The sequence below is a fragment of the Dryobates pubescens genome, chromosome 3 (genome assembly GCF_014839835.1).
Source record: "Dryobates pubescens isolate bDryPub1 chromosome 3, bDryPub1.pri, whole genome shotgun sequence".
Lineage (NCBI taxonomy): Eukaryota > Metazoa > Chordata > Aves > Piciformes > Picidae > Dryobates > Dryobates pubescens.
Window position 1 is genome coordinate 34,462,978 of NC_071614.1, and position 26,347 is coordinate 34,489,324.

A 26,347-nucleotide genomic window follows, 5' to 3' on the forward strand; every position below is an offset into this window, starting at 1 on the left:
GACAGGAATGAAACATAGATGCTGAATTCTATGAATTCTATTAATTCACAAGGATCATTGTGTCACAGGAGTAGAGTTCACAATGGCCAGGAGCCTGAAGGACATGAGCTAGGAATTTCTCATGTGATCTTTCTAGCTGAGGAAGGCAGTCCAGCCCTATTTCTCTGTTGCTACACAAATCAAAAAATACAAGGTTTTGGAGAGTTATGTAGTAACTGAGGAAATGAACTCGAATGTAGTGGTCTGCCAAAGTTCTTGCTTGAATAATACGTTAAATAACACTCTTATTATATGTTTTATTATCAGCAATGTGCTGGGGTACCCACTGCCTGGCAAGGAAATCATTTACATCTGAACTAATTTTTAACAGAACAAAAATAGTCACAATAGTGTTGATCCTATGTTGACGCTCTACTACTGGGAGGTTTTTTTTAACCCAGTGGTGAGGAAACGGTATGAAATTAATGAGGGAGAAGAGGCAGGAACCATAACCTCTTGGCTTATCTTTCCCAAATTTGACATGTCATTGTGCACATCACTTTTCTTCAATTTGTTTTTGATTTGTAAAACAGGAATAAGGCTCATCCCTTTCAGTTCATGAAATGTAAAAAACAAAAAATAAAAAAAAATACCTACATAGGAAGCGCCTTGGACAAGTACGAATTATTGTTTTCAAGAAGACTAGATTTTTATCTTTTTTTTACTTTTTAAAATTGAATTTTAGAACCTGGATAGATTTTAAGTTTGTTAAAGAATGTGATTTTGAGATTAAAATAGCTAAAGTATTTGTGTGGACAAAAGATCAAAAAACATACAAGCCCAGTCAAACGATCTGCGGTCTGTAACACTGCATTTACTTTGCCTTGCACAACCTGGCACTCTGAAGAATTGTGAGGATAGGAAAGATTTGTCATATGAAGCGTGCACATATTTTGGGATCTTTTAAAAAATGTTACTATGTGTGCGTTCCTATTTTGAGAAACTCATAGAAATGGAAAGATTTCTGCAGACTTCACAAGTTTACTTTTCTCCACTGTTTACAAAGATATGCTAGGAAACTGCAGAGGACTTAACAGAGACCTCCAGAAAGTAGTTTCAGTGTTCAGATATGGAAACATTAGAAAATGCAGCTTGACTGATAGTAGCTGTGTGGGATTCAGGAAGGGTTGGTCACGCTTCAGTATTTTGCTGGAGTCCTTGAGGCAGTCACTGCCAAAGAAGACGAAGGATATACAGTGGCCATCGTATGCTTTGATTTTTCAGAAAACAATTTACAGTGTTCTGCACTGAAAGTTAATATTAAGGCATGGAGACATGTAATAAGTGGAAAGTTGGCCAAATGGCAGGAAACAGAGTTATGAAATAAAGTTTCTTCAAGCTGGAAAGTACCCGTCAGCAGGGTTGCAAAGTATTGGGCTGTGGGTCCTAGTCTTTCCTGCTTAAATGAGTAATTTGAAATACCATAATGTTCATGTTAAGAGCAATTGTTTTAACTTGTAGAAATTAAATATTTCAAATTTTGGATTTCCATTGTGAGAAACAGGGTAGCTAGCACAATTTTTAAGTATAAATCTCTTTTAAGTATAAATCTGTACTTTAAAACATTTAAGAGAAACAGCTTGGGATCAAAATTGAGTGTAGAAATACACATAACTTTATGTAAAGCAAGAGATTATTTATTACAACATGTTATGTTAAGTAAAGGTCTTCCTAGAGCTTTCTACTTTTGGATTTCTCTGGAAACTCTAGGATTTCTCTAGGAACTAATTTATCCTAGGCACTTCCTAAGTATTTTGTGAATTTGAAATGGAAAACAAAACCCAACACTATGGAATTAGTCAGCAAACTAAAAGAGCTGTTCAAGCAAAACACTTTAGAAAACTTCAGTTTGCTTTTCTGTTTTTGTTTCCTCTAATTTCCTTTTCCTCATAGAAACAACATCACATTTAGGTAATTAAAAAAATCAGATGTTTGAGCTGAAGGGTATGTGATATTAGGAAAGAAGAGACTGAGCAGAACTGTTTAAGATTGGAAGCTAACAAGACAGATAATGGTTGGATGGGTCTCTGATCAGCCTGATCTGTCCATGGCAGTAGAGTTGCAACTAGATGATTTTTAAGTTTTCTTCCAACCCAAATGATTCAATGATTCTATGAATAATATTATGTATCTGAAATCAGATAAGTTAGGGGAAATTGGCAGGTGAATTGTCAAAAGGAAACAGACTGCAAGGTTTCTGTGAAAAAAGCTTAAGAATGTTGTGCTTTAGGAAAGCCGAAAAACGCTTGGCTTTTATCAAATAATACTGCTACTACGAGGCAGTCACCTAGTTACTTTTTTAAATGAAAAAACATACTGCACAAATGAGTAAATCAGACCTACATATGGGAAGAAAATTAAAATACAGGCATTCATACTGAGAATCTTAGAGATGTTTTCCAGTATTGTGTCTTTTCTAAGAAAGCAAGCAAATGAGCAGGCAGTACCACTCTGCTCTTTTATCAGATCAGTGCAAAAGAAGTAGCAACCTTATTTTTATGCTTTCCACTGCCTTTTTTTTTTCCAGAACATGCATAGTATGCAGTTTCTGAAAAGCTGAAAGTTTTTGACCTTTCAGAAAAACTTGATAGTCTGATAGTTCACAAACAGATTCCTCATTGCTATTACTACAACTGTTACACTTTAACTGAAAAAAAAAAAAAAAAAAAGTTGATTTTTATGTTTTTTAAACAGAGATTTTTGTTGTTTTTTTTTTTAATAGGAAAGGGAATATATTTGTTATTGTATACTGAAATAGTTGCCAGAGTTCCTGGGGCAAAGATATAGTTACATATAGATACCAATAGTTGCTTGTAGGCTTCTGTGGGTTTGTTTTTTTGGGTTTTTTTGTTTGCTTGGTTGGTTTTTGTTTGGGTTTTCTTGTTGTTGTTTGTTTTCAATGAAACTTAGTATATTGTAAATAATTAATGAATAGTAGAAATCTACATTTTTCTAGCTGCTTTAATATGATGATTGAATTTCAGAAGCTTTCAACCCTAGTTACTGAACCATCAAACCTCAACTCTAAGTCTGTTTCAGGATACTAATCAGACAAAGAGATCCTTCATCAGTTATAGATTATTCTCATCTCCAAAATCCCTCACTAGGGTTCAGTTGGAGCAGTAGACACCGCTTCCCTTTGGCTTACAATCAAACCTCAACTCTTTTCAAACATTTTTAAACCTCATACTTCATTCAGAAATCTTCACATTTCTCTTTATATCTCTGCAAGTTTGTACAGATTTATCATTCTAAGTCTAAATGGAATGTGAATGGAGAAATCACTACAGCAATTAGAGAAATAAAATCTGGAATATTTTTAGCTTCCTATCTTAAAGTCAGATATAATTTCTTTTCTGATAGCATTGAAGCTTCGAATTTATAGGAATTTGGCCTAAATATTCTATGCTCTTTTCTCTTCTTATGTGCTTGCATCCTCTTTGCTTCTACTTCCTTCCCCTCTTGGAATATTGTTTTATTGTAGCTTTCTTTATCACATTTTAAATGCTTTCATTCTGAATTCTCAATCCTGTAAGTGGCATTCATTTGCACATTTTATTCGTCAGTGTAGGTGGTACATTTCAGTTTCAGCTTGATTGATTAAATCTAGAAGCATTAAACCATACTGATATTTTTGACCAATGAGTACCTAAAAGGATTCCTAGTATTGCTTTCTTTGCTGTGCATCTTTCTCCTCTTGTGATACACCTCTTCCCATGTAAAACTTCATGAGAATTTACTTTAAATGATTCTCAGGTTTTCTGCATCAGACTCTGTTCTGCTGAGTGAGTCTTTACTTGTCACGTATGGAACCATAGTTTGTAAAAGGAGAAGGAATTATTATGAAAATATTAGAGGCCAGTTCTGCCTTATTTCCCCTTTTGCCATCTATTAAGAGGCATACAAAGTTGTGCTTGCAAACAAGATAAAGACAAAGTAGTGCAGAATATAATTTAGACACAATGCCAGCATGTCATAGGTGCGTTTGAGGATAATGCTCCATGCAGACTGCTAGTGTCTACCTTCCCTCTTCTGTGTTCTCCTTTCTAATGCCTTTTTGCCATCCTTTGCCCTCATCAGTTCATAAACAGAGTAAATATTCTGCTGGCCGCTCACTGGAAGGAAGTAAGATTAATGTATACAGACACTGTGCCCCTACCTTCACCTAATCCTAGTATTTTCCCTGGCACTAATGTTATTTTTTCCTCTCTTTCACTATTTTCCTAGTAATTGTTTGGTAGCTGTAAGTCCACATGGCCAGGGCAATAGTCTTTTACAGACTTCCTTTTATCATCCCAACTGTGTCTTGTTTGAAGTTAACTATTTAAATGGGCAAAAGTCAGCATCATCCAGTTCTGAAGCAGACTGGGCAGTAATCCAGCTCTTTCTGTTACAGACAGACTTTTTTTTACTGGAAACAAATTACTTCCAAATGCTGGAAATCTATAGAAGGCATTTCAAAACAGGTTTTCAGGTGTTTGTAGAACAAATTAGTATAAAATAGTTTGCAAAATGCTAGGCCAACTTTAAAATAAATATTTAGTACTTCTAGGAGTTGTGAAAACGCAGTACTAGAAAACAAGACACTGATTTGTAGCATGGATAAAAAAAATCTGTTGAGGGCACTCTGGTGTCAGATTCCCCATGCATATTTCTATTGTGCCTCATTGAATTGCCTGCATAAAAAGGTAGGGGATTTTTTTGGTGTTTTGGTTTTGCTTTGGCTTGATTTTTTTACATGAGACTACATGGCTGGCTGTGGATGTGATGAAATGACTAATTGTACTGATAACTGTTATTTTACAACAATTTTTGATTCAGTTTCTGAAAAACACAGTTCATAAAATGAAAAGTTTCTGGAAAATGAAGAGTTTTCATTGGCCTGAATGTTGGGCATTGTCTCATGAAGCATCACATAGGCACTCTCTCATTCACAGAAAGACAAGTTAATTCTTTGCAGTTGTTACCTGTTCCTATTGTTTTTGCGATGTCTTGTATTGTCTCTCCCACCTTCCATCTTCCACAACAAATTAACTGAGATTTCCACAGGCAGATATCCTACACAACTGTCTCATCTCAGAACTTCTCCATCCTTGCAAGCCTATCCCATTCTCCCATCTCAGCACCCCTCCCATAGCATGCATTTCTTTATCAATTTCTGTCTCGTCAGCTATCGTATTAATCTGGGATATGAGATTGCAAGTCTGAATAGACTTTGCACTCCTACAGTTGCTATAGAACTGCTTTAAAGTTTTCCCATCTCAGTATGTTCTGGCCCTTCTGGCAATAAGGCCAATTGATTCAAAAAGCTTGCATCCATCAACTCAAATTCTTACCCTCCAAACCAAGGGCCACACTTCCAGGCTGACAACTGTGAATGATCCCTAAATAGTGCTAATTCCCGGACTGTGCCAGAAATTGTTCAGTGGAGCACTACATCACCCAGGCCAAAGCTGTGCAAGGGACTGTGGCAAGAACTACACACAGTGGGCAATTGAGTTCCAGTTCTGATGCTGTTTTGTTTGTTGGTCATATATAGCCACAAAAGAGCACAAGATCTGATGTATTAACAGCACAAAAGAGATGTTTGCTGACATTCCGTATGGTCATTCAAGGATGTCTCCAGAGCTGTGATTTTAGAGGTGTCAGCTCTGAGTATGCTGCTGGCAGAGCTGTTAGGTCTCCTTTAAACATCTGTACACCACATCCATCTCTACACCTAAGGTGGGACTCCCAACATTGCATGTCATTGATTCAAGGCATGGGGGCATGGCAACTTGAGTAATCCATGACTGTTTACTAGCATGATACATGTAAGTTGTTCAAAATGCTGAACTGTTTCAGCTAAGTTTTGGCAAAGCTCTAAGGAGCTTACCATAGAGTCTGAAGATGGAAAATATTGACCAGCCTTTGTAACTGACATGTAACATGCCAATGAAAATTAAGTTTCTATATTGTCTTTTAAAAATAGTCTAGATTAATACTAATGTTCTAGATTAATGCTTAATCTGTATTCATTAGACTACTTATTTGTCCCTATGATTAGGTGATAATTCAAAGATAGGTAGTTTTAGATAATGTCTATTAGAGAACCTATACGTAAGCCAGTAGCTGTGTGCTTTCAGCTAATCTTCATTGACTGTGCTACAGTCTTACTCCTTTTTCTTTGGTTTGAGATTGCATACTACACACTAGAAAGGTATGTGGTGCAGTGACAGCAATAACATCCAGCATTTTGACATAATTTTAAAAACAATTTTCAAATACAAATTTCAAAAGAGTGGTAAGGATACATTTTAAGGACATTTAAACAGGCTGTGATTTTGTATACACCAGCTAGAAGATAAATGGCTTTTAGATGTGTATTTTCCTGCTCAACGGAACTGACTCCTCCTCCCCTCTTTTACCCTGAAATGGTTTTTCTTAAAGTTTAACACATGTAAAATAAGGACAGAATCACTACGGTGCTTCCCACTTGGAAAGAATTGTTTATTTTTATTACCTTTCATTATTTGCAAGTAGTTTTCTAGTTTCTGACTGAAAAAGAGGACATTGCACAAAACCTGACTTTCAGACCCAAGCTGGGGTCAGAGGATTTTCCATGGCAGGAACAGTCCTGGGAAATCATAAATCCCAGTGTCTCCAGTAGGAAAGTGCAGTGTTTACAGGATAATGCTTCCTTCCTTTTTGGGCAGCTCTGCAGACAGCTGTGCTGAGGGGGTGGAACTAAACCTCTGGCCTTGCATACTTATGGATGCTTGGAACCAATTTTGTTATCATCCAGCAAACAAGGAGAGTTACTTCCAATTGCTGAGATACATCAGACAGCTTTAAACAAGCCCTCAGGGTGTTTTCTAAGGTAGATTAAAATGCAGAAAATCCTGATACTGTGATAGACAGACTGAATTTCCAGCTCTAAATGTCAGCCTAAATGAGTGTGTTGGGTGGAGAACAAGTGACCGTTTGCATAAGTGGAATAAGTCAAAGATGACTCTTCAGTTAAGACAGAAACCAAAGCTGATGCAGTACTTAAAGTATCTTTCTGCACTGTTCAGCAACACTGAACCAGTCTCCTGAGTCAATTAATCATTTATTTTTATTTTTTTTTCTTTTGAAATATTTCACTACAAATTGAAACAGCCAGGCTTTCATAAATAAAAACTTACTGATAATTTTGAAAGATAAATGAATGATACTTTTATACAGTCCATAATTTTTGCCAGTTTGCATATTTTCCTGTATACTTTCTGTTCCTTTGCTGCTTAGTGCAAGTGCTATATGGTGACAGATTGTCAGAGACAAATGATGTTATTTGCTTAACAGAGTCCTTTTGAATGCATGAAGCAAACAATTACAGAAAGAAACATTTTTCTCTGATCTATAGTCATGACAGTGAGATTGTGCTTGCACTGAGTTGCAAGAATAGTTAATAATTTGTAATTTGATCTAGTATCTTTTCTTCTAAAGAATAAACTAGACAGAGTAAAAGTAGACTTAGCAAGGTAATATAATTTACGTCTATAGCAAAAGATGCTACACTGAATGCCATTTATAAACAAAAGTATTCTGGCTTTACTGTTGACATACATTGGATGAGCAATTTGCAACTCTGTTTTTTAGAAAATTATTCAGAATAAGGGGAAAAATTTGCAAGACAGTTTACATTTGTGGTTTCCAACCTTAATGCTACCACTTAATTATTCAATGTATTATAAGAGAAAATTCCTTTGGAGGTGTTATAATGTGATAAGACACTGCAGTGTGATGAATATTAAAAAATTGATCCAGTTGTAATGGAGTAGTAGAAGCTGATAAACTGTCACACCTTTTTTCTTTCTTTTATTTTTTTTTTTTAATAGTTTCCTTCATTATGATGAAAATCATGGTGAAAACTTTATTTGAGATTAAGATTCACTCTTACTTATGATGTCCAAAAACATGTACTATTTGGTTACATCATCTTTGGTCACGTCACTACTAACTATCACTATTTGGAGCACCTCTGCTGTGAAGACAGGCTAAGGGAGCTGGGGTGGTTCAGCCTGGAGAAGAGGAGGCCGTGGGGAGACTTATTAGCAGCCTTCCAGTACCTAAAGGGGGCCTACAAGAAGGATGGAGAGAGACTGTTTTACAAAGGCCTCTAGTAATAGGACAAACTAGAAAAGAGCAGATTTAGATTGGGTGTTACGAACAGGCTCTTTACTATGAGGGTGGTGGAACACTGGGACAGGTTGCCCAAGGGAGTGGTTGGGGCCCCACCCCTGGAAATATTCAAAGTGGGGCTCAACAGGGCTCTGGGCATCCTGATCTAGTTGAGGATGTCTCTGCTGACTGCTGAGGGGGTTGGACTAGATGACCTTTGGAGGTCCTTCCAACCCAGACTGTTCTATGACTCTATGAATCACATCCTGGTATTCTACTCAGGACATTATATTTTAGCACAAAACTGAAAGTTCTGCTTCCTTGAAATTATATAGGTGAATGACTAAAACATATATTCCAAACCTCTTAAAGGGAGGTTACTCCTTGATTCTGTATCTTTGCAGTAGATGTTACATTTTCCAACAAGACCTTAGTGGTCCCATTTGTTAAATACATTTGTTGGAGTCTTGAATCAGATGAAGCATGGGCATAGCTGTTCACAAATTTAGGGACTATTTAGTGAGAATGGATTTTAAGAAAAGAAAAGTACCGATAGAAATAATAGAATGAATATATTTGGTTCCAAAATATGTAAGAGGGAATAATCAAATTGAACAAAACCAGAAATATCTATAGCACTTTATTCTACTGCAATGTCTACTGCAATATTGCCATAACTTCTTCTTAACTAACCGAGAACGTAGTCTTTAGTTCCTCTAAAGAATGAGGTGTGCAAGAAGGACTGCGTTTTGGTTTTGTTGTTGGGTTTTATGTTTTTTGATTATGTTGTATTTCTTTGCAATGATTTTCAAAACACAGATACCAGTGGAGAAAAAAAAAAAAAGAAGCAGTGTAACTACTGTAGATATTTTATAACATATCCATCTGAAGCCCCTCAGCCTCTGGTAATTAGAGGACATACCATGGAGACTGACAGGGTAAATTACCAGTTAATGTTTACACAACAAAACATATGCCCAGTACAATATCCTACACTGATGTTACTGAAACCGAAGTCCGGAAATGTACAGTGGAAACAAGATGTGGTACTTTTCTTGTGCCAACACAAACAGCAATTATAGCACAGTGTGAGAGAAGTCATAAGAAATACTACTGCATATCAGTAGTTCAACAAAGTCAGCACTTTTGTGTAATTGCAGGGGAAAAGGGCTGAAAAACATTACAGATCTCAGCAAGAAATGGCCCTTTATACTTTTAAACTGATCCTTGATAAAACAATGCTGGGGTCATGAGAAGGCTACTCTGCCAATTTTGCTTCACTGTGGGATCCATTGACATCTGGCTGAGCTGCGGAAGCTGGAAAACTTCTTTAATATTCTCTTGACAGTAAAATGGACATGTGGAAAACATTCTAATCTGTTAATCTTTGGTGCTCCTGAATAAAAAGGACATTTGGCTTTATACTTTGTGATGATGAATATTAAGTCTCCAGATCTAGCTGTAAATAAGTTAGAATTATTTGAATGGAGAGTGAAGGTCTTATTTTCCAATTATAAAGGAAGATGGATATGCACCTGTGTAATTCAGATGATGTAATTTATGCCAGGAGTTTTGTGGTTTTTTTTTCCTAAGGGTAGTTTAACATACGTCTTAGAAATCTGCTTTTCTTGGGGAGCAGAATGTCTGAACTTTTTTACATCCTATGTACTAAAATAGAATAAAGTATCGTTTCGCTCAGGGGATTATGAAAATAGAATTAAGAGAGATTCAGAATAGTTGTTATATCTAAATAAAAGGGCTGGGTTTTATTTAACTGTGTTAACTGCACAAATTATTTTTGACCTAGACTTTCAATCTGATATAGAGTGGTAGTGGATGATGGAGACATACATCTCTCCAGCCTGAGGCAGGATGAACAATTCTTCCTTTCTGTTGTGAGATATATATCCAGAAATGAGAAGAGGAATCTCTCACATTAGGAAATGACTGCTATGAACATGTATTTCAAGTATAAAGCATGTACTGTGTGGTTTATAACATGAAGAAGACACCATGGATTATGGAAAAACTAAACTAGAATTCAAAAATTTGCACATCCTTGTAGTACATCTTAAATTAATCTGAACAAGTAAGACAGTGCATATAGATAACACTTTTATACACTTGATGAAATTCAAAGTGATTTTTCAGTTCTAAGCAGCATTGACTTCCTTTAGGAAACTTCAGGTATCTTATTTTGCAAAATAACTAGCCTTGGGAATTAAAAAAGCTGTTGCCCTTTTTTTTTTCCCCCCCAAAAAGATTACAATTGTAAAAACATTTAAAATATTAAACCAGACTTTAGTTCTCTGATAGATTCTTTTCTTTCTGACTGTTTAATTCTGATATTTCATTGATTATTAGTGAGATCTGCAAGAGGAATCACATCTATGAACTCCAAGTGCAGGTTAGAACTAATAATTAGTATACAGTCTTTAAATCAATGCCCTTGCTCAAGCCAGTGAATTACAATTTCAGTAAAGTAAGAATTAGTCCAGTCCATTTTATGCAGTTGGGGAGTCAAGAGATCTGGATCTGTATAAAATACCAGACTCTTCTAGGAAGTGAACTGTGCTTCTGGGGCTTTATATTTTGCTCTTGCTTCAGGAGATTGAGAGTACAGCAAAATTTAATTGAAAAGTGGAGAGGCAAAGATGACGTTTGAGTGGGAACAGACTTCTCAAGGATGTGCACAGCACCCACCGCTATCTTTGTGTTTCTGGAGTCACTGAAAACATAAGCTTCAGCAGGACCTTCCATTTAGATGCTGCTATGCATTTGTGAAGCGCAGTGCAGTCTGGGTCTCAAATGAAAAAAAAAGAAACCAAAGACAGGAGTTTTGTGTTTCACTGCCTGGGTGTTCCAAATTACCTAATACTTAGGACATTTATTTAGAAGAAAAGTAAAGAAATAAACTAAGCCCCAGGTAGGAAAGGACCACTGCTTGACTATTGGATGGTCTCTTCTTACAGGTAATAAATGATAGAACAAGAGGGAACAGGCTCATGCTGTGACTGGGTAGGTTTAAACTGGACATTAGGAAAAATTTTCTCATGGAAAGAGTGGTCAGGCATTGGAATGGGCTGCCCAGGGAGGTTGTTGAGTCACCAGCCCTGGATGTGTTTAAAGGTCATTTGGATGTAGCACATGGGGATATAATTTAGGGGTGAACCTTGTAGGGTAGGGTTATCAGTTGGATTTGGTGATCCTGAGGGTCTTTTCCAACCTGAATATTTCTGTGATTCTATGATTCTGTATTTGTGTTTGAATGCATGTGATGGAATGATTACTGGGGGAGATGGGGAAAGTTAGACCCTGGTCTAGCTTCAGTCCTATTAGGAAGGTGAAATGGGAAAGAAGATACTCTAATAGCTACAACAGTAACCTGAGCAACTTTCTGGAAGGCGTACATACTGACAACAGAGGAAAAGCTTTGGAAGCATGAAATTCAAATGGTAATATGCAACAAATCATTTAACACGTTTTTATGGTCATTGTATTTGGAATAGTAGCCAAAACCTTCAACAGAAATTCTGGTATGTGTCAGAGACAAGACAGACTCGGCTTAAGTGATATTTACCAACTGCTCTCTCATTTTGTATGCTATCATATCCAGGAGGAAAAAAAGTGTATGGTCTAGTTGTCAAGATGTGAGTGGGAATAATAGTAAACCTTGCTATTATCTGAACAGGAGTTTTCACTCTAAATGAGAGGCTTGTTGTGCAGTAGAGGTGGGAAGCACTCAATGAAGCTGAATTAGTTGTAGAAGGAAATGTCCCTGTACCAGAACTAAACAGGCATCAATCTTAACATCAAACATCTTAAACTGCAGTCTCACCTATAGTCTGCCTTAACATTCCTTAAAGAAGGCTACACAGAGAAAAACAGAGAAGAGGCTGACCTTAGTATACCTTTTCAGACACTCAATGAACTCATTAGAACACCTGATGTCATGCTGGGGTCCCTACATCCACACTGGTTCGTTGAGATTTCTCAGCTTCCCTACAAAGGAGCCAGTGTTGGGTTTCAGACTGTGGAGACCACACATGTTGTATGGATGATGAGCTCAGACATGTCTGAAACATTGCTTTTTACCTGTGGTTGCATCCTTCATTCAACCCATTCTCAGACAATATCCTGTAATTCGTTCATTATGATGATTCAGACATTTTATTTTAGTGGGCAGATCTTGACTCTGCTTATCCTCTCTGAGCCATCCCTTGCAAAGTAACTTTGTTACTTCATTGAACCTTCACTGTCAGCAGTTCTAAACAGTCCCAGCAAAATTTTCCACTCCTAGAGCAAACCGCAGTAATGTTACCCTAAGGTTAAGTAATATTTTTTTCTTCCTTTTGCATTAAAATCCCGCAGTTTATTTTTATTCATTTACACTGGCATGTAGCAGGAGACAAAACCTGGTTGTCTCCTGACTGCATGTAGGGCACAGACAAGTCTGTGCAGTTGTCACACCTCTGGACTTAGGTGGTTCTCTCCCTCCTTACCCCAAAGCTGCCCTTTGCCTTTCCTCTCTAGTTCTAGTTGCCCTTTCCCACCAGATCCCAAGATTATTATCTTCTCTGCTCTACCTGCTTGACAGGTCTTCTGACTGTGTTCAAACTTCAATCGATAAAATGAATATCCTGCAGTTTTAGATCAGATTATTTCACAAGCAAGCTTAAACCGCCAGAGGTTTATTTGAGAGCAGTAACTTCTGCTGAAGAGCATTTGAGGCAATAACTGCTTACTTCAAGTCAACAGCAGCTGAACTTGGAAATCTGGCAATGTCTTGGGTTATTTGAGGAGGGAAGAAAAGGAGACTGGAAAGTCACTCAATGCTCTGGCGGTCATCGCATCTTCACGAGTTTCAACAAAACCTTGAAACGTGTCTCCTGCCCCCCCTGCAGGGGGGAAACTCGAATTGTCAGCAAACCCTAGTGCCTTGTAAACAAGAGTGCAGGTATTCAACGCAGGACCAAAATAAGCCTGCGTAGCAGTGGTAGTAGTGATGTGTGAACACCTACTTCCCAGCTGTCATTTTATGGCCTGGAATTTTTATTAGGAATTTCCAAGTTTTTCCAAATCTCAAAACCAGTCTCATCTGTAATGGCAGTGATTCCCTCTAACCATCCATAAACATTTTGTGGAGAACTGGATCCCCAACACAGATCCCAGCTGCTTGAGCACACTGCTGAGAGGCTTTCTATGTAGATGATGCACTGTCAGCCAGAGACAGAGATTTTCCAACTCGATTTCACAGAAATTACTTCACAGTTCTTTGTTGAGGTTGAGGGGAAGTTCCTGACAATGAAGTGGAACTTTCCTAAGTTCTTATCTATGTCCAGACCATATAATCTCTTAAAATCAGTATTTATTCTGTGCCAAATGTGACACTGCCAAGCTACAAGGGTACCTCTAAGAAGCTCATGTTAGAATTATTGAATATTAACATAACAAAGTGGTTTTCTTTCCCCAAACTTGTTCTGGGAAATGCCAACCCCATTTTTCACTAAAGCTTTCTGTAACAGGAGTGAGGCATGGGAAGTATAAGCTCCAACAGTTAGAGGCTGATAAAGCAATAAACAGCTGAAAGTAGAGCCTTATGGTGGAAAGTGTTATGGAACTTTAACTCTAGATGTAATTGCCATCTTTGCTTATAATGAATATCTCAGTAGCAATATGGCAAGATGTGTGCCATAAGTTAAAAGAATTCTTTGACTACCTATTTGTTTTGGGGTTGGGTTTTGGTGTGGGTTTTGTTGTTGGTTGGTTGGTTTGGTGGGTTTCGTGGGGGTTTTGTTTGTTTCAGCACATCTGCCCACAAATTGCTTGCATCTCAATCTCTTTCAGGAGAAAAGATTTTTTTTTTTTTTTTTTTTTGTCTGAAGTATTAATTCTCTAAGTTAATGAACTGGGGAATTATAGATTTTAATGTTACAGTGACACCCTGTGGTCAGTAGTGATGGAGTTAACTCTGCAAAGTAGAAGTTTATTTTGTGATGCATTAATATTTAATGAATGGAGAGAAAAAGAAGCTGGGATACAGTTACCTTTCAGGGGTTCCCACAGAAAGAGGTTGTCCTGTTTTATTGTTTTATATGTAGAAATGTATGTTTCTAGTTGCTCAAATACTAGAATAATTTGTATTTACATGCATTTGTTTTATTGAAAAAGGGGGGTGGTGCAGGGGGAGGAGGGGTGAGGGGAGGGGAAGGGAGGTGGGTAGCAAGCCTTGATTTTAGACAATTTAATAATGTAGCTCAGGGAAAGGTCTCTGTGGGCACAACCAGCTCACAAAAGTGTTGCTGGCAGAGTTATTTATATTTCTATTATTACCTCTATGTCCACAGAAGAAGGCATTTCTCCTGATGGCATGCCAAGTAACACTGGGTAGCAGGCTGATGGCAGAGTGACACAGTAATGCGACAGTACCATGCCAGCAATGCCAGCTAGGCGCTGACAGGGCTGCAGGATTAAATAGCATTAGTCTTATACTGCCTTGTGGACAACTTTTGACCTAACATACATCGATCTTTATTTTACTTCTTCCTCCCTTCCTTCTCCCTTCCTTGAACAAATGCTGAACTAATACAGTGATTTTTTTTCTTTTTGGTCATATCTACATGCACCCATCTTTAAGGCATGTTTTTTCCTGTTTAATACATACCAGGGATCCTGAATATTATTGTTTCAAAATCTCATCATTAAGAAATATAAATCCTAATTTATAAGATACAAGGTATAAGATATAAGATGGTTTAAAACTTCTGATTTATACCTCATGCATCCCTGAAGTTACTGATGCTGAACTTGCCGTTTTTCAGAGGGACAAAGTTAACCCTCTGTCAGATGAAACAAGGTTTAAACAACAGTAAGAAAGGTAGTAAAACAAGCTAGGAAACATGAAGCATTTATTATTCACTGACAATAATTATTTCCTGTTAAAAATGGCTATTTAATAAAAGTGGTGAATTTAATTCATTGCTCTCTTATTAGGGAATTAGGGAGATAAGCATGGGACAGGAGTAAAAAGTCTTCTGCCTTCTCTGGAGAGTAAGCTAAGGCTAGCCAAAGATAAAGTTTGGGAGGTGTTCAGGAGCTGCTGCCAGAAATTTAGCAATTACCAAAACTCTGCAAGTGTCAAAATAGATTGGGGCACTTACGTGGTCCCAGAAGTCAAACCATTGTTCACCCCTACTCACATCCATACGTAAACAGCTTGGTGAGTGCTTGTCTAGGACATACACTACGAAATAGCTGCAGTGCAACTTCTCATGAGTTTCAGCACAATTTAGTGCCTGTCAAGAAGTGACAACGAGACTATGGGCTTTTTAAAGATCTCATAATGACTGTGAATGTTTTGCAGACTCAGATTGCTGAAAGGCTTGAAACTCATTATCTCCTGTAAAAGCCTGACAAATATTGGATATGGGACGAAAGAAGAGGCCTTGTTTTACACATTATGTCAATTTTTAGCTTTTCTTTTAGAGCCTCATATGCTATTCATGGCTGCAAAAGCAAAACAGCTTCATAGCTGCCTAAACTTGCAGAGAAGTTATTTATTAGGTGCTGTTTCAGACTCAGTGCTTGGACAGGCTGGGCTGTAATATTAACCTCCAAATTAGTTAGCAGTGCTGCTGAAGGATGTTTTCCAACATCTGGGGCTTGGAGTATGGATTCTTTGAGGACTTTTTGCATGGGGCCACACTGGAGATGGCTGCAGTGATTCTGCACATGAAACAAAAAACACATTGTATTTACCTGTACCACATGCAAGAGTAGACAGATGCAGCTGAACCTGCTGCTGAAATAGCACTATGTTGCAGTAGACACCTTATCAGAAGTGATATGAAGAGAACTTTAAAGGACAGTATCTTAAGGCAGAAACACTGGCTCACTGGCTCACTGCATTATAAGAGCACTGATTTGAAACATGTTGCATTTGGAGGTCAGTCACAGCTGCTATATTATATACGCCATGTCAAGACCTTTGTTTACAACTGACTGAATGTTTAAATGGCAAATATATCATGATAAAGACATAAACATATTTATGCACTGCATCTAGGAAGCAATGTGTCCCATACCAGGGTGCAAGCTGCCACACTAGGATATCACCAGTGTAAAGCTGTACCTAGACTTTCTCTTCCATCTGGCCATAAGAGTAGATGGTTTAGCAGACAAAGCAATTATCACTGTCCATCATCTGGAGGTTACTGCTGTCATTGCTTAGCCAGCATAAAGCACCATTTTTTTATCTTCCTGCATTTGCACTGGACTAAATTGACTGAGCTTACTCCAGTGTCTGGTGGAAGTAGTCTGCATTAACTCAGACGAGTCTGCCTGAGAATTCTGTGATGTGCTTAGACAAAGATATGTATTTCGTGTTACTTCCACGTTTTTGTGTCATCCCATACTCCACCATGTATTCACAAATGCTTTTGACAAACAATAACACATATCCCAATGTTATGAGACTTGCATTGCAAATGCAGAATTATGGTGGCATCTCCTGTGTTTGTACAAGCATGTAAATAAATTACCATGTATCTATATCCAATGCCTTCAGAATACACCTGCCTTTAATGCTGGCACTATATTGTGATGGGATATTTTTTTCTCACAGAAGTGCCCTATGAAGGACTGGAGCAGGCTAATGATAGTAATACAGAAGAAGGTTCTCCCCAGCTTTGACCTGGTGAACTTTTCTGGCTGTTTTCACCAAGCACAATTTAGTTGATATTTTCCCCTATTTTGGATGACAAACATTTCATGACATAATTCACTAAGGTTAGACAGTGACTGCTTATGTGCTACCAAGGCTCTTCCTGAGTCTGTTGATCTGCCTTGGGAGTTTAACAGCTGTGGTAAGGTATCTCAGCACATTATTTGCTTATAGCTTCATCCCCATGTAAAAATTACTGAAAATAAGTACATCATGAAGAATGCTCTAGCTGTTAGGACATAACCTTAGCAGATGGGGGAAAGCTCCATGAAAGAGACTTCTACCAAAACAGTAATTTCTGATAGAGATCTTAAAATTAGACTGAGATAGCAGGCATGGTAGTGGGATGTGTGACTGTGTCATACCAACACTTCTCCATGTTAGTCTACCTTTTCTCTTCCCCAGACCTTCACTTTATCTTAAGTCTTTCCACCAAGAGGCCTTGAGTGTGTTTTTGCAGGGACACTTGCAAGCCTGTCACTGTGGAGCTTAAAGCAGTGACTTCCAGAGTAAATGTATGAATCTTAGCAGCTAGTGTAAAAAGAGTCAGAATTTCCAGTTGAAAGATATCATAAAGGCATATCCTGTGTGTATTGGACACAGATGTGATGTATAACACATTTTCTGACCGGTGGGTTACAGAAACAATGTGTGTGACAACTGACTGAAATGTGAAACATGTACTTTTGTGATTCATTCCATAATTCACAGATTAGTGTACTTTATGGTACAATATCCCTTCTTAGAGGCTCTCATTGTGTAAGCCTGTCACAATTATGCACCTTGGCTCCTTTGAGGTTTTTATTACAGACTTTGAGAATATACCTATCTCAAGACAGGAAACAGGACAACAATTAATCAGATTATTCTTTATTATTGCCTTTCTGAAATGTTGGAACTTCAATGAGCCTGTAAGGCAAATGATAACCTGAGAAAATACTGTTAAAAGTAGGAACAAATACAGCAAACCATTAGGGAAGTCTATTTCAGAACTAAAAATAAAAAATAATAATGGGTATGTTTTGAAAGGGGCCTTAGACCGCAGTATGCAGGACACTATCTTTTGCCTGCCTTACCAGCTAGTTGTATGCATGGCTGTGAAGGAGAAGCTCAAGCTTCCAGCTTAGCCTGCAGGGCCAGGTAGGTCCCTTAAAAGGAGAGCAACAGAGATCAGCACTGTGCACAGTCCGGCTTCTAAACTGATCTTTCTTACTTGTGACTAATGGGCATAGTTTAAGCCACGAGTCTTTCCAAACCCAGAGTCAGAGTTGGAATATTGAAAACTCACCCATGCACAGGAATGTCTGTCCTGAATTTGAGCTGTGATTGCACTCTGATTCGGTCTGCCAGACATCTCTGAACTTTTGGTGTATATCTGCCTAAAGTAGCCTGAGGGGAGAAAAATCCTCTACTGTGCTTAAGGTAGAGAGAAGCTGGTGTCTTTGAAGATCTAACGCCTCTTCCTGATATCATTGCCTGCCTCTGATTATCACTAGAGCCTAAACTGCCTCCCAAGGAATCTAATCTCCTTCAAAGGGAAGTCTGAAGAGCTTTCTCTAACAGGAGCAACCCAATGTCCAGGATGACATAACAAACATGTTGAGACAGAAAAAAAAGGTCAGTCATACAAAGGAGAGTGTGCAAGATCTCACAGACTTGATTCCTTTCCCTCCCTGACCAGGCTTTATCCTGTAAAAAAATATAGTATTACCTGTTGGGCAGAGTTGGCAACTGTCAGAGTCACAAATATGCAGTGAGGGCTGGGAGGCAGAAATGTGTATTATACCCCTGGTAACTAATATGTATCACTGGCTACTTGTGAGCAATTATAAATAATACTCCATGTTAATGTTGCATTTTTGTGTTGTTATCTTCCAGATGGGAGTTGCTGTTGTAGATTCATCTGTTGCAGGACTAGGTGGTTGTCCCTATGCAAAAGGTGCTAGTGGAAACGTTGCCACAGAGGATGTGATATACATGCTAAACGGTCTGGGGATCAATACAGTAAGACATTCTTACTTCCTACTTAACCCCTTATGGAAAACAAAGATATTTTTCTACCTGACAATTAGTTGTGCTGTGTAATTAAATATTAGGCAAATAATGCTGTTTGCAAATAGTGCTTTAACATGACTTGACACATAACATGAATGATGAACTGGTTTGTGTATTTGCTACCAATCTGAGTGACCCCCCTCTCCCTAGCTGGATCTATGAGGAGTAACTACTTTGAATAATTGCTCTGCTTCAGTAACCACAAAAAAACCCCACTACTGTAGACCTTGCCTCAAAATACTGATCAGCTCTTCAGTGGAAAGAATGAGTGGATGTAGGCCTTTTTCACAGAGCTCTGGATTTGGTTGACAGTGCTTATTAATTTCTAGTCAATTTTTCTGGTTCCAAAGTAGAAAAAAGTGGTGGTGTTTGGAGCCCAAGCACTGCTGTTTTGTGGGTATCCACTTGAGATAATGTCAAAATGGTAAAAAATGCATTGCTTGTTATCAGGCTTCACAGCCATTTTTATTTCCAGCAAAGCAGCACTGAGTTGCACTTTAATGACTCTTACCAGTGAGCATTCATGCTTCAGGAGCACAAGTTTAGTATCCCTGTCTTGGTTGTATATCAATTATTCTGTATTCCTGGAAACAAAGTAACACTGACTTCTCCAAAGAATATACTCTATTGGTCATCCTTATTCGGGAAATGTGGTATAATGAGTTTGTAACTAACTCAGGCAGTACAGTGACTTTACCTGGATGGACAGACAATATTTAAGGGTACACAACTGAGTTCAGATTGACTAGATACATCAATATAATAATTCAGAATACATAACCAAACAGTGACATGTAAAATGAATCGAAAAGTAATGTGTGAAATAATTTTCTAGCAGAGCCTATCTACGAAGAGATTTATGGGTTGTACCATGGTCATGGACAGATAATTATGTTGTAGATCATTACTGTTTATGAAATATTGCAGGGGAACATGTACTTTCTATAAACAAAGTTTCTACATGGTTCCCATGTAATTGTAGTAAAGTAGTTGTGCTTGTGATACCTTCAAATTGCTTGGCAAATAGTAAGCCTTTCTGAGAAACAGTGAGGTACTGTTAGCCTTACATTACTGACACTAAAACTGAAGTTCTGAAACCTAATAGACTTGGTATTTATGAATACTGAATGAGAACTGATTAATTGAAGTCAATGGGAGTTAAAGGGCTTTGCTTTCTGGCAGAAGATTTTTCTGACTTAAGGCACTTACCCAAGTTTGCAGATTGGAGGTACCCAAGATTGCTATTGGAGGTACGTGTCTGTGTTTCTTGGTTTTGTTCCTTGGTGTCAAGGGATAATTCTGGACATATGGAGTGGTTACCAAGTACACTTAAGCAGATTTCTGAGTATCTTTCTGAATATGTATCACTTTGATTCAAGAACCATACAAACACCTGTTAGTACTCTTTTCCCATCCCCATCTGTGAGTCATGTGTGCAAATGCTGGGGTTTGTGCCCTCACAGTAATTTTCTTTGGTTCACAACACTTACGTAAGAAAGACAATGTAAAAGGCAGAGGTGCTTGTATTCCATTTAATGAATGTGAACTGCGAACATGTGTTCCTTACCAATACATATCACATTATGCAGTGTTACACTGAGAAAATGGGAGTTTTGTACAGTTTGGGGGGGGTTATTTTGCCATCTCCCAAAATCTACCTACCAGCTATGTCTATGGTGGTATGTTTCTCATTTCTTCCTATCAAGAAATGCACAGACGCTGTAAGAATTTTTTAGATTGTGTTATGTACAATAGCCCTCTACAAACTAAACCTTAGTAATGACCAATAGAGGATAAACAGAATAAGCTGAAAATCATGCTTTTATTTTTATGTTTTAGGTGGTACTAAATACCAGAGCTGATTGGAAACTTGGAAGCTTTTTTTTTTCTCAAATTAAAAATGTTTTTGATTACATTTCTGTGAAGTAATTTCTGTTCTCATTTAACATTTTTAGCCAATTCCACAAATGAAAGTTTACTGTAGAATGTGAAATGAGTGCTAGATGCAATTAAAGCTAAGCATATAAGTCAGGTCTTGGTCTGAACCATGGTGCATAAATTCATAAGTATTGTGAAAGTGTATTTCAGGTGCAATACATCTTGTACTCTTTAATGTTGAGTGACACACTTCTCCCAGTTTTGTGTGACTGCTCAGGGTATTGGTAGTTCAAAGTTCTCCTTTTCATCCCTCCTGCAGGATCTTCACTGGCTTCTAAATTCCAGTCTTTGAAGCAAGTGCTTGGATCATTTATACAATCTAACTCTAGAATTTTTACTATACATGAGTAATCCAGGATATTAATAATGAAGGGTTGTTTGGTTGTTATTTTTTTTCCCCCCTACTTAATCAGGGATCTGATTCCATTTTAGCAATTGAGTAGTACTGATAGATATCATATGTTAGTAAAAAAACAGTTGGTTGCTCAAGGAACATTTTGCAGCTGCAATTTTGTGTTCAGTTGTGCTAGCAACATGAATTGTAGTTTTGCATTGAAAGGAATTACTTCAAGAAGGAGTCAGTTCTCAATGTGGCATGTTGGCACCCACTAAAGTGGCAGCCCCTGCTCAACTCCTTCAAGCAGCTATGGGTCAGATCTCGGCATGCAGGCCTGTGGCACAGAACCCCAGCTTGGTGCCTTGGTCAGAGGCAAACACTTCAGAAAGAAGAAAACCAACTTCCCTGGGCTTGGCTATGTGGGTCTTGGGTTTCTGTTGATGCTTGTGGATTGTATGTTGCTTGTCAGAATGACTCATTTAAGTTTATTGAAATATTGTGTGTATTTCACCGAGTCAGCATGGCATCCCGGACTGAGCAAACGTGGCTGGATGTATGTGAACCCGAACTTTACCCAATCCAGCACAGGAAAAACAGAATTGTTTAAAGCCTTTTCTCTGCCAGCATATTTGACCTGTGGGTGTGCTAACCTATTTGAAATGGTTCCAACCATTAAAAAAAAAAAAAATTCTTCTAGTCCATTCAGCATCAAAGCTAGTTACTCCCGAAATATTCCCACTTTAGTTTCCCCAACCCCCTGGTACACTGAACAGAGCAATAGCATGGCCGGAGCAGTGTTCATAATCATACTCCTGCAATGTACAAATAATATGGACCTATGTTTTGAAAACATCCATTTAATCCAATACTTTAAATCAGCAAAAACTCATTCAAGAAAAACCTGTGCACCTGAGTTAAAACTAGGAGTCAGTCTGGAATAAACAGTAGTAAGAAAAATTGCTTAGGATTCACCCTGAACTAAGGGAGCACTTGCTGATGCTAGAGCCAGAAAATATCACCTACGCTTGGGTTTGTGCAGCTTGATAAAAAAACACACTCTGTTACTTTTACTCAACATTACCATTCACACAAGGCAAAGCACTGGAGGGTAATCTTTAATTTATGGGTAATTTTTAATTTATGATCACTATGCTGTTGAATGTATATTTCATAGCCATTAAAAGGTAGAGCTACAAGTTCTGTGATTATATTTATTCAAAAGAATGCAGGATCCCATTTCTCACAGAACTCAGCTGCCAATACAAGTGGTTTTACTCCATTTTCCTGAGCTGCACATGGTGTACTTACAGGTGTGAAGTTTCTTAGTATCATCATAGTATCAGTCAGGGTTGGAAGGGACCACAAGGATCATCTAGTTCCACCCCCCCCTGCCATGGGCAGGGACACCCCACACTAGATCAGGTTGGCTAGAGCCTCATCCAGCCTTTGTTGGATGCTAAATAAGTACAGCTATTTTTGGTGGGGTTTTTTTCCCAACTTCCACTTGTTATTGAAGATTCTTTCAAGTTCTAAAGATATTACTCAAGTATTTGCTCCACTGCTGTTAGGATGAGACTCACTCTCAAAGGGGTAGAATTTGGAAGCTCTGACTATTGTGTAAGTCAGTGTAGCTCTACTGATCTCTGAAAGGGTCCTATGTTTGTAAAAACTAGACACTGAAGCAAAAAACCACACTTGTTGTTTAAGCATTTTTAACATGTGCATTTATTATTCTTAACATTTTTCACCTCTTTTTTAGGGAGTAAATCTTTGTAAAGTGATGGAAACTGGAAACTTCATCTGTACAGCTTTGAACAAGACAACAAACTCCAAAGTTGCACTAGCTTCCTTCAGTACTGGAGCTATCAATTAAATGGAATGTTTTTGCAGCTTAATAACATTTCTCATCTACCTTGACCAAGGATATTTATATCAAGAAAACAAATGTTAAAAAACTGTTCCATAAAGAACCAAAATAGAACCCATATATAACTTTTTATTATGGGAAGAATTATTGTACAGTACTTTGTTGTGAATTGTCCGATTTGTAAGTAAAAATACGTGACTGTAGTAGAGAACCCTACTTGGTAATTATACAAATGCATAAATATCAGGACATTCTATCAAGTTTGAAATTAAATTTTGGGGTGGAGGGGGTTGGGAAAACTGCACAGAAGCAGTGAACACATAGTTAATTTTGAGTCAAGATGACTTTTAGGACAGTACAAATATCTGCAGTAGTTTATGTGATCCCACACTGTGTGTGGCCATTCTATTGTGTGTTTTATTTATATGATTTTTGGGCTTTTTTTGTGTGTGAAGTCAATTGTGTTATGAACAGGGAGCCAAATCTAAATTCACCATAAGATTTTGGTTGTTTTTTTTTAGCAATAACACTTTTTTATTTTTGTTTTGTTTAACATCTGTTGGGTTATGGATGACTTAACCTTGTTCCAAGACTTTGTGGTGAATGGCAGTCTTCCAGATCCTCCAAATATAATGCAAATTTCCTTATTTGTTACATATGTTTAATTTGTTGTAGTTGATTTTTTGTCAATTGCATTAAAACCTAATTATAGGAAGCATTTAAAGATTGGCAAGGTTTTCAACAATCATTCGCTGTTCTTTTAAATGTCTTTGTTCGGGAAGATGCCAGTGAACTGCATTATCATTTTGACATTAATAATGTACAAATTCAAAGATGAACCTTATCCTGTTTATAAGCTGTTCAAATGTGCTGTGAATATATTGTCATTTTTTTCAGTCTGAGACATCAGTACTGTTATTGGCTGATTGTGTAGTATCCTTGGGTAGTTTTCCACTTACCTAAGCTTGGTTTATACTTTTTTCTGAACATACCCTGTTAACATGAATATCTAAAACTCTGGGCTATGATCTTTTTCCATATTCTGCGTTTTTCTCCAAAATATGAAATATTGGGAAAACACAAGATGAAAGAAATTGAAAGATAGCATATAAAGAAAGAAAAGGATGAATAATTTTGTTCTGGAACTCAACTCTGCCAAGTTACAGCTGAGTTGCAGTTTGCCTACAATACTAGAGTATTGTAGTTTAGAATTGGCATAGCTTAAGAAAGTCAAACTTTGCATGGCTGGTAACTCAAAGCTATAAATTTGATATAAAACTTCTATCCTGTTTATACTGTAATGATAGTCAAAACTAATATAGACTTCATTGTTTCACTTTTCTCATGGTAGGAGACAAAGAATAAGCAAATAAATGTGTTCAGGTGAAGCAGGAAATATCTTGACTCTCAATCCAAAATATTAAAATGCACTGCAGTATCTAGTAAGAAGTCTTACAGATACTCTTAAAGATCTGAACACCCTGATTTGCCTGACCTGCTCTGGATGCACGGTTGGATCAGCACAAAAAATGCGCTGTCCTCATTTTCCCATTTGTCATCTGGGTTATTTTTATTTAGCAGCAACTGTGGCTCATATATCAAAACATGAACTAAAATAAACCACGTCTTAAACCACTCACAGATTTAAACACTTTGTAATGGATTAGATCCAGTGAAGCAGTGAAGAATCTGTAGCAGTGCTGTAGCAGACTATATTCAGGCTATTAATTAGTAGTTAGTAGTTAAGCCTAAATAAGGTACTAGAAATGACATCCTGAAGACTTCCTACTTCAGGTGCCATTTATCCCTGGAAGCGACTAACCACAACTGTAATACTTTCCTGTTTAGCAATACAATTTCCTCTTTAGCTTGATTTTGTGTAGGCACAGCATTTGATAATTTTAAGCTGAAGTATGCAGTTCTCCTGATGAATTTTCTTCTACCCAAGATCCTTTGAGCATGTTTAAATGACATAAGCAAGACTGAGCTTCTCCTTGAAAAAAAAATATTTGTGATGCAAACCACCTTTTCAATATTAGCCTGACTATTGGACTAAACAATTTATCTGAGATTAGCTTGCTACTTAGCCTAGGGAGATTCAAATGCACTTTTTTGGCATCCTAATCAATGGATCTAACAGCTGTTGATAAATACAACTAAAAAAGAATGCACTTTCTAGTAAATCTGGATGAAGTTATGCCACTGACTAGGATGGAATTGAAAATTCCTGAGACCAGAAAGATTGCAAGAAAAAACAAGATCTCTGCAACAGTGAATTTCTTTTTCCTTGAAGATCATGGTGAGGGCTTCAAACGTCAGCCATGTTAGGAACTGAACTGATACTGCCAACCTTTTTTGTAAGTGCACGAACTACAACATCTTAGATAGAACTAGGTGGTTTCACTACTATCACAACTTTTCTGTTACAAAATATACCTATGTAGAATATAGACTATGGAATAAAAGAGCTGGGTCTGCTCAGTTCTTTGGAATTTCTAGATGTCTGTGTTCCTAAGTCCCATGAAGGATTGCTATCTTTGGCACTAGGAGACCCTTACTCTCTGGCCCCTGTGCATAGTACTTCCTAGATTTCTCAGCATCTGGGCTGTCCGGTTTGCAGTTCTAAGGCTTTTAGTTCTCCCTGTGCATTGAAACAGTGTACCTATTAAATCATGAGGATGAACAACCTAAAATTCCTCCCTTCCTTGAGTCTGGTTTAGAAATTACTTGGGATCTTATGGAGAGCCTTAAATACAAGTCTATTATTCTATAATGATGTGAGCATTGGAAAAGATGAGCAGTCACATCTGGAACCTGTTCTTTAACCTCACGTTCAGCTTCAACCACATAGTGAGTTATAGTAATCCAGGGTGGAGGTCACAGACAAATAGATTGTTTGTCAGGATTGTTATAAGGGAGGAGGAAATATAGAGCCAGGTTCAACAAAAACCAATGTTTATGTGCCAAAAGTGCCACCTGGGATGAATTTAGGTCTGTGGGTCCAGGTGAACAATCCCCATAAAATCCTCCTTTACTTGTAGTATGACTGAGGATCCTGAGACATCTCATGTTCTTGCTACTAAAATTTGTTAGGCACATAAAGTACTGCTGCTTTGATTTCCTGGGTTGGCATCACTTTGACTATGCAGAGCATTTTAGTGTGTAATCATTTGCTTCACAAACTAGGCATATATTGCCCTTAAGATCAAGGGCTAATCCAGGAGCTCTGCTATAAGCATGCATCAAT

The 26,347-nt window shown here is 37.7% G+C and overlaps 1 protein-coding gene across 1 annotated transcript in view; it reads left to right on the top strand.

The window, feature by feature from the left end:
• HMGCLL1 (3-hydroxymethyl-3-methylglutaryl-CoA lyase like 1) overlaps window positions 1-23,528 on the top strand; it is a 70,187-nt gene extending 46,659 nt beyond the window's left edge. Inside the window, exons 8-9 of the mRNA XM_054179944.1 lie at window positions 18,782-18,907; window positions 22,993-23,528. Coding sequence (XP_054035919.1) covers window positions 18,782-18,907; window positions 22,993-23,106 — 240 coding nt within the window. The 3' untranslated portion in view covers window positions 23,107-23,528. The remainder of the gene's footprint in view (window positions 1-18,781; window positions 18,908-22,992) is intronic.
• Window positions 23,529-26,347: the final 2,819 nt, after the last annotated feature.